We start from the raw sequence: 9,233 nt of genomic DNA, 5'->3' as shown, positions 1-9,233 counted from the left end.
TATGAACGTGAACGCCAAATTCAAGACGGATGCTTTTCACAACCAAATATATAATGTTGCTTACGCATGGTCGAAGACTGAATGCGATAGAGAGTTCGAGAAGCTTAGAAAGATGAATCCGGCCATTCTTTTGCATATGTGGAGAGTATAGGGTTTGAGAAGTGGGCTCACCCTTATTGTTTGGGCGATAGATACAATATCATGACGAGCAACGCTGCTGAAAGCTTCAATAGTGTCACAGAAGAGTTCAGGAAATATCCAATAACTACTTTGGTTGAATTTATCAGGTTCACACTCCAATCGTGGTTCGCTGATCGCCTCGAAAATGCTGACAAATGTGCCACCCCTTTGGCCACGCTCTTTGAAAAAAACTTGGCAAAAATTCATGAAAATACAAGGTACAGGCGCGTCCAACGAAATGGAGCCAATTTGTATAACGTTGGTAGGGGACCTAACGGTGAAAGAGGTGGTGATGTGAATCTAGTTGAAAGAACATGCACCTGCGGCGTGTTCACGTTATTGAAACTCCCTTGCCTTCATGCATGTGCCGCGGCATTGAAAACGAACACAAGTGTGTACACGCTTTGCTCACCTTATTATTCAAAAGAAACGTGGAGGAAGATTTACGATGATACCATCAATCTTGCTGGTGACGAGGATGATTGGGTTCTCCCATAACACATCAAGAATATGAAAGTTGGGGTACCTGTGGAAAAGAAGCCTGTAGGTCGTCCAAGAAAAAGCAACGCTGGAAGAAGATGGGAGAACTGTTTCCCGTCTGGTGATAAAAAAGGTTCTGTACCACGAAACTGCAGCCGCTGTGGCAGTTCAGGCCACAACAGAGCAACATGCAAAGCCCGCATCTGAGGCGTCTTGTACGTATTCGTTGGGAAATTTGATATATTGTAATGATGCATATTTTGTCATACTTATTTTTGTTGAGGTTGAATATTTTGCAAATATTTTAATTATTTTTAGGTTTAATAGTTATTTTTGTTGAATAATATTGATATTTTATATTTGAAACCACGAATAATTATCAAAATTTGAACGAAAAGAAAATCTATATATACATAACTGTAATGTTAATTACACAAAATATACAATGTCCCAATAATTACACATATAATCAGCCGACATTTTGGTAAAATAAATCAACACACCACCGTTGACGAAACATAGCTATCCGGTTTGGCGTCACATCGGTCAATCCACGCTGCATCATGAGATGCTCCACATACTCAATGCAATAGACGCCACAATCACCACTGAATGCAAAATAAAATGTAAAGTCAGTCTAACGTAAAACATATTTTAATACTATAGTACTTTTTTATCGCTATGTACCTGGTTGTTGACTTCGGAACTAAGTCGTGAGTGGCTCGAGTCGAGTGCATTTTTGGAAGCACCGTGATGTCACAGTTAGCTAACGCCATGATCTGGTTGTTATGTGGAAATTCCCCGGTTGCAAGGATTAGCGAGGGCAGCAGTTCTCCCCAAAGCTTCAGGATGGGTTCCAAGGCGGTCCAATGACAGACGCTGGAATCACAGTCGTAGACATTAATTTTCCACAGCTCTATGTCGACTTCAACTGTGACCCAGTGCCTTGCCTCGGGAAGGTTCAGAACGAAGTAAATAAACTCGTTACCCCTCCATCTCTCAAAGACTTGGGACTGTAATTACAGAGAACAACGAAACAATTAACAAACCATAATAATCTTCCCAGACAATTAACATTTAAAATCTTACTAAAACAATACCTTATGAACCCCTCTGCAGTAGTCCAGGATATAATCCTCCCACACAAAGTTTTTCCTCGAACCCTTGTGGCTCGTCCATGCACTGCTGATCATGGCGGTCACGAATGTGGAGAGAATGACACCCTTCTGAGAAAATGTCAGTGGATAGTCGGTGCGTCGCCTCCTCAGCATATGCATTGCTGCATCTATATGCTGCATATAAAGGGAAATGTCAGTTAGATAAAAAATATATTAATTGCACATAAAGTTGTAAAGTGAAGTAATATTATAAAATACTTTACTTACGTCATCTGTAAGCCATTCCTTTGGTGTGAGAATTGTTCAAAAGAATCCTGGACCGTAATTACCACTTCTCAAATCCCGAAGTCGGTGGTTCGGAATGAGTCCAACACACCACTTTCGGAAAGTGGTTAACAATTTCTCATCCGGTGGCTCCAGGGGATCAAAAGTCGAAGATGGCCTATGTCTCCTCTTCATCTCCGTATAGTCACCGAACCATACAGGAGGCTTTCTCTTCCTCTTCCGACTCTTAACCACTGCAGGTTGTGCCTCTATCGACAGAATCTCACCCTGCGACTCGGTGTCATGTACATGGATAAGAGGTTGTGCCTCGATCAGAGTCGCTGGAGCTCCCTCATAAGGATCGTAATCGTCGGGGAAGACCTCATCCTCTTCTACTGGGGGTGAAGCAGCTGGTGGTGGGGTAGATGGATCTGCTGGGGCCTCCGGTGCTGAAGCTGTCGTTGGCGGACGATTCAACATGGCCAATATGTCTCTGAGCTGCTCCATAATTACGTTCTGACCACCCTTCAGCTCTACATGGCTGGTCTCGTATGCCTTCTTCAGCTCGACATGAGCAGCATACAGACCCTGAGTGTCAGCCTCGATCCTATCCAACCGAGCCACTAAATCAGTGTACTCGGCACCCCGAACGCCTGATGAAGATGGTGCACTGGGCTGAGGTTCTGAACCAGTGGCCTGAAAAAATATATATAAAAAAAATACGGTAAGCATACGATAATTCCACAATGTAACAAATATCACAAAACAAAAACAATAAAAAATAAAGACATAAAAAAAAAGTTCCAAAAATTGGTACCTGAGTGTCTGTTTCCTGAGTGTCTGGGACCTGAGTCTCTGGTACCTGACTACCTGCCTCAGCCTCCGTGTCATCCACAACATCATCAACCAGGTTCTCCACACCATCGTAAGATATGGTCCTCACAAATGCCTCCTCCTCTGTCCGTGGAAGTAGCCCCTTCACCACTTCACCACTTCAAGATTCTGTTTATGGTTCAAAAAATATCAAAATAAAACCATTTAGCATTTATTACAAGCATTTATGTTAAATAATTATTCTGAACATAAGTGAAAATCATACCCGTCTAGAAAATAATGCGCTGACGTCTTTCTTCCCAATATCGCCTTTGCTCGTCCAGCTAAGCATCCTGGGGAACCGAATCCCGTGGTTCGTGCCATACCTCTTCCCAACCTCCAAAATGGCCTCGTACGCCCAATATTGTACTGCAGGTGCGAAGCCATATGCTGTGTATTTGCACTCGTGCTGAACATCCGAACTCAGCTTCTTCTCGTAGTTGGCCTTCTGTTTCAACATGTCTTTCTGAAGCGAGTGCATGAGTCTGGCGAATGAGTGCTTCCCCCAAGGAATCCGGAAGAAGAACTCGAGGTCTTCCACATATCTAAGTATGTGAGGCGTAATCAGCGCGTTTGCCTCGCGGCCCAGAAGCACTGACTCCACAAACAAGCACAAGCCGAGCTTGTACAAGTCTTCCGGATTCTGACAGTTTGTGAACTGAAGTTGGAGTGCTTCTGTCTTCACACTATCAGACCGGTTGAAATATCTATTGATCAATCGGTCTGACCCCGAGCGCGCGACCTGCGCAGCCTTCTCCTCTTCTGTTGGTCCCGAGGAGAAGTCCAGGCCTGTAATGAGTGCAAACTCCAGCACCCCGAATCTGACCTCCTTCCGACCAACATAAAACCTCATCCTCAACTACTCCTGAGCATCCACTTTCATTTTGTGGAGCATCAGCTGGTGAAATAACACCGAGGAGAATGTCAAGGGTACGGCATTCCAGAAGCTCCCGAAACGGCTTTCCTTCGCCGTGTTATTAAGGTTGAACTCCTCAAACCGAGCTTTGATTTTTGCAAAAATTCCAGTGCCCCTATATGTGACGCGGCCAGTAAAATGCTCGGGTGCTGGAATAATGAGTCTGGGAGCCATCTGAAAAATCAAAGACCAAAAAAATTTAAATGTCAAAAAAGTTAAGAAATGTCGACATAACATCGACATCATGTCGATATTCTGTCGACATTATCAAACATTCAACACTGGTCGACGAATCGTCGACATACAATCGACATGCTATCGACATTATCATAAAAGCAGTGACAAACGATCAACATCGACAAACTATCGACATACAGTCGACAAATTGTCGACATTCTAACAGTAAACTACCAAAAGAATCAACTGCAACTTATTATCGACAAACTATCGACATACAGTCGACAAATTGTCGACATTCTAACAGTAAACTACCAAAAGAATCAACTGCAACTTATTATCGACAAACTATCGACATACAGTCGACAAATTGTCGACATTCTAACAGTAAACTACCAAAAGAATCAACTGCAACTTATTATCGACAAACTATCGACATATAGTCGACAAATTGTCGACATTCTAGGGCAAAACTACATAACATCAAACAAAGGTAAACCATCGACAAATTGTCGACATGATGTAGACAACCTGTCGACAACAATGTTCAAACACATAAACAGATACCTATACATATCGACATCCTATCGATATCCTATCGACATTTCATCGATAACTATGTCAAAACACACAAAACACCATTGAAACATATCCAACATATACAACATGCAAGTATTGACATCTAGATTCGCATATACAACCTAAAACACACAAAATCTGAAACACATACACAAATTTGCATTGAAATTTCTAAAATTTAAACAGAAAAAAACTTACCTTTTCGTGGTTCAGTGGTTCAGTGGTTCAGTGCTTCCTCGTCGTGGTCGTGGATCGCCGTGGGCCGCCGTGGGTGTTCGTCCTCTTCGTCGTCGTCTTGACTTTCGTGGGGTTCGTGGGTTTCGTGGGTTCGTGAGCCCGTTTCGTGGGTTGTGGGTTCGTGAGGGGTGAGGACTGAGGAGGACAGAGAGAGAGAGAGAGAGGGAACGTCTGGTTTCGTGGGTTGTGGGTTCGTGATCGTGAAGAGAGAGAGAGAGAGAGGGAGCGTCAGAAAGAGAGAGGGAACGTCTGAGAGAGGGAAAGTTTAATTTAGGGGGTATTTTAGGAATCTTTTAAAATTAGAGGAATAAATTTGTACAAATTATAAAAGGGTATAAATTTTGATATAGGTTATATTATTAAGGGCAAATAATGAAATTTCCCTAGTAAAAAAGTACTTTAATGACTAACACATAATACTTGTAGACAATAACCTACTATGTTTCAAACACATAAATATAAAAATTTCATTTTTTTAATTATTTTTGGTATACTCATAAAACAGAAATCATTTTAAGTATCAACCAAAATATAAAAACAAGGAACAACTTATAAATATAATTCACTTATAATATTCTATGTCATAAAATCTAAAGGAAACCTCCAAGCACATCCAAGAATAGGCACCCGCTTCACATGAAATATCATTAATAAATAGAGAAGATAAAACACACATATACATAAAAAGGTCACTCAATCTTCTACACAATCTCCACATCCTTCATTTTAATGAGAGCAAAGTAATAAGACAATTATGGGACTTTATAATTCTTCGACTAGTTGGCTATTATAGTTTATAGCCATACTGTTTGAAGAGAAACCAAAAAGCACTGAATGTTTACTTTAGTGCAAATGAGTGATAAAATGTAAATGTGCATACAAATAAAAAACCATTGATTAATTTCGACCCACTGTTATCATCTAACACTACCTGTATTTTAATAAAATAAACATACCCAAACTTGTTACATGTAAAAAGGTGAGACCATGCCTACTAGTGTTCACTCCACTACACTTATAATTTAGTCAAAAAATTAGAGCATGAAAAGTGGCCAAAGCAAAAAACTTCAAGTTCAAGAATAACAAGTAATTTTCTCGCATAAGGTAAAAAAAAAGTGAAAATTACATGAAATATGGGATTTCATAACAAAGTTAGAAAAATATGGCATTTTTAGGTTTGCCACTCTTCTATGGCATTTTTTCCATTTAAGATTTTTTATGGTATTTGATATGCCATATTTTTATAAACTTATTATCCAATCCCATATTTTATGTTTTTTACACTTACATTTTAGAGTTTCTTTTTATTTGAGAAATTTACACCAAATATTACATTTTTTTTCAAACATTACATATTTAATTTGACAAAAACATTTTACTTTTATACTTTTATTAATTTTTTTTTTCTTTTTTACTTATTGAAACTTCAAAAGGTTTCTTTTTTTTTTTTTATCTTTTTTATATATTTTTTAGTTAATTTTGGCTCTCTTTTTTCTTTTCAACTTTTAAGTCAGTTGCTACTTTTTTTTTCTTTCTTTCGCTTATCTCTCTCTATTTTTTTTTTCTAATTTCTCTTTGTGTCTCTTTTTTTTTTTTAATTTTTTTTTCTCAACCTAATTTTTTTCTCTTAATATATATAATAAGTGTACATTTTTATATTTCATTTTTTTTACAAAAATTAAACTTGTTTTTTTTTTATTTAAACTACTATTTGTTTTTTTTTTTTGTTAAAAACTAATTATTCCATTAAAAACAGCAGAAAAAAAAACCAGTTTCATCAACATCATCCTGAAAAAAAAAACAATATAAAAAATCATAATCTAAAAAGAATCCAAACTTTAAAAACTAGTTTCATCAACATTGAAAGAAACTAATAATTTCATTTAAAGAATACAAAAAATAGTTTCATCAACAAGATAATGAAAAAAATTACAATCTAAAGACGATACTAACTTTAAAAACCAGTTTCATCAATATTAAAAGAAACGAATTATTTCATTAAAAGAGGCAAAAAAAAAAAGTTTCATCAATAACATAATAAAAAATACACAATGCCTAATAACTAAACTTTTACAAATTAACGATACTAAATTTAAAAACCAGTTTCGAACATATAAATTTTATATCAATACCTAATAATCAAACTTTTAACTTCATTCTTTATTTTGGCATTTAATTTTTTATTTGCTTGCTCAAAAATTAGAGTTAATTTAAACATACAATATGCAACAAATATAACAAAGAGAATCATAAATTAAAATCAAAGAGAAAAAAAAGAAACAAAATAAATTAAAGAGACAAAAGTGCAATAAAAACCATAAAAGAATAACAAAAAAAAAAAAACAGTGGAATGTGAGAAACCAGTTAGTAAAACAACCAAAATAAAAACAAACAAATAAAAACCAATTTCTTGAAATAAATTAATAAAAAATTGAATAAAACTCAATTATGAACAACAATAAAAAAAACTAGTTATAAAAACTAGTTACTTAAAAAAACCAGTTATGAAAATAATAAAATAATATGTGTGTCAGAAACTGATTAATTAAAATAAAATAAAAATTATTGTTCAAATATCATACAATAATAAAACTGGTTTTATACAAACTAAAAAATATATAATAATATCATAAAAATTGGGCAACCCCATTACAGAACAGTTAAAACCAGTGAAACCAGTTTCGACATGTGAAACCAGTTTTGACGTTATAAAAAATCATAACAAAATACAAATGTTAATAATAAAGTTAATTGAAATCAGTTTCATCAGACAATCAAATAAAAACATACACACACACAAATATACAAAAAAAAAAAATACTAATCACAAATATAATCAAAACAACACATAATGCCTACCAATAATTTAATAACAAAATATAAGTGTAAGTTTCCAACCTAGAAACAAAATAATAAAAAAGTAACTTGAAAAAAATTCTAATAACATAATGAAACTATTTTTTTTATTCTTTTAATGAAATTAATAGTTTCTTTCAATGTTGATGAAACTGATTTTTAAAGTTTATATTATCTTTAGATTAATTTTTTATATTGTTTTTTCTTCAGGATGATGTTGATGAAAGCTTGTTTTTTTTTTTTTTTTTTTTTTTTTTTTTTTTTCTGCTGCTTTTAATGAAATAATTAGTTTTTAACAAAAAAACAAAGAAAAAAATAGTAGTTTAAATAAAAAAAAAAACAAGTTTAATTTCTGTAAAAAAAAAATAATATCTATAGTTGAGATCATTTTTTATTTATTTTAGTATTTTATTTTTTAAAAAAAGAAAAAATAAATAAAAAGAAACACAAATTTAAAGTTTTTTATGGCATTCCTCAAGACTTTTTCCCATATTTGATAAAACTGGTTTTTAAAATTAGCATCATTTTTTAAATTATAATTTTTTTCATTATCTTGTATGAAACAATTTTTTTTTTATTCTTTTAATAAAATTATTAGTTTCTTTCACTGTTGATGAAATTGATTTTTAAAGTTTGTATTATTTTTAGACTATAATTTTTTATATTATTTTTTTTCCTAAATGATGTTGATGAAACTGGTTTTTTTTTTCCGCTGCTTCTAATGAAATAATTAGCTTGCAACAAACAAAAAACAAATAGTAGTTTAAATAATAATAATAATAAAAAAAAACAGGTTTAACTGCTGAAAAAAAAAACAGCATCTATAGTTGAGATCAATTTTTATTTATTTTAGTGTTTTATTTTTTTAAAAAAGGAAAAATAAAAAAAAGAAAGAAACACAAATTTAAAGTGTTTTATGGCATTCCTAATGACTTTTTCCCATATTTGTAAGTTTTTTTTAAAAAATGCCATATTTAGTGTAATTAAGTATTTATGCCATATATATCAAAACTTATCTTCATTTTCCCATATTTTTGTAAATAGCCCAATGCCATAAAACACTTTAAATTTGTGTTTCTTTCTTTTTTTTTTCCTTTTTTAAAAAAATAAAACACTAAAATAAATAAAAATTGATCTCAACTATAGATGCTGTTTTTTTTTTCAGAAGTTAAACCTGTTTTTTTTTATTATTATTATTATTTAAACTACTATTTGTTTTTTGTTTGTTGCAAGCTAATTATTTCATTAGAAGCAGCGGAAAAAAAAAAAAACCAGTTTCATCAACATCATTTAGGAAAAAAAATAATATAAAAAATTATAGTCTAAAAATAATACAAACTTTAAAAATCAATTTCATCAACAGTGAAAGAAACTAATAATTTTATTAAAAGAATAAAAAAAAAATTGTTTCATACAAGATAATGAAAAAAATTATAATTTAAAAAATGATGCTAATTTTAAAAACCAGTTTTATCAAATATGGGAAAAAGTCTTGAGGAATGCCATAAAAAACTTTAAATTTGTGTTTCTTTTTATTTATTTTTTCTTTTTTT

At 33.3% G+C, this 9,233-nt stretch overlaps 2 protein-coding genes across 2 annotated transcripts; both read right to left on the bottom strand.

The window, feature by feature from the left end:
• Window positions 1-1,099: 1,099 nt before the first annotated feature.
• On the bottom strand, window positions 1,100-1,959 carry LOC133030051 (uncharacterized). The gene is made up of 3 exons (XM_061102273.1): window positions 1,761-1,959; window positions 1,348-1,673; window positions 1,100-1,268 (listed from the first exon to the last, which is right to left on the bottom strand). Exons 1-3 carry the CDS (start codon window positions 1,956-1,958, stop codon window positions 1,130-1,132), a joined length of 663 nt encoding a protein of 220 aa, XP_060958256.1. The 5' UTR covers window position 1,959; the 3' UTR covers window positions 1,100-1,129.
• An 83-nt stretch (window positions 1,960-2,042) lies between these two features.
• LOC133030213 (uncharacterized) lies at window positions 2,043-3,033 on the bottom strand. The gene is made up of 2 exons (XM_061102633.1): window positions 2,860-3,033; window positions 2,043-2,738 (listed from the first exon to the last, which is right to left on the bottom strand). Exon 2 carries the CDS (start codon window positions 2,547-2,549, stop codon window positions 2,082-2,084), a length of 468 nt encoding a protein of 155 aa, XP_060958616.1. The 5' UTR covers window positions 2,550-2,738; window positions 2,860-3,033; the 3' UTR covers window positions 2,043-2,081.
• Between the last annotated feature and the right edge of the window lie 6,200 nt (window positions 3,034-9,233).

The sequence above is a fragment of the Cannabis sativa genome, chromosome 8, assembly GCF_029168945.1.
Source record: "Cannabis sativa cultivar Pink pepper isolate KNU-18-1 chromosome 8, ASM2916894v1, whole genome shotgun sequence".
Lineage (NCBI taxonomy): Eukaryota > Viridiplantae > Streptophyta > Magnoliopsida > Rosales > Cannabaceae > Cannabis > Cannabis sativa.
The sequence above is the reverse complement of the archived record's forward strand: the minus strand, read 5'-3'. Positions and strand labels throughout refer to the sequence as shown.

Coding starts and splice junctions, on each gene's coding strand:
- LOC133030051 (XM_061102273.1), bottom strand. CDS start 1,958: ATGCAGCATATAGATGCAGCAATGCATATGCTGAGGAGGCGACGCACC. Junction 1,674..1,760: donor ACTGCAGAGGGGTTCATAAG/GTATTGTTTTAG, acceptor CTGTAATTACAG/TCCCAAGTCTTTGAGAGATG. Junction 1,269..1,347: donor GTTCCGAAGTCAACAACCAG/GTACATAGCGAT, acceptor TTTTGCATTCAG/TGGTGATTGTGGCGTCTATT.
- LOC133030213 (XM_061102633.1), bottom strand. CDS start 2,549: ATGGAGCAGCTCAGAGACATATTGGCCATGTTGAATCGTCCGCCAACG.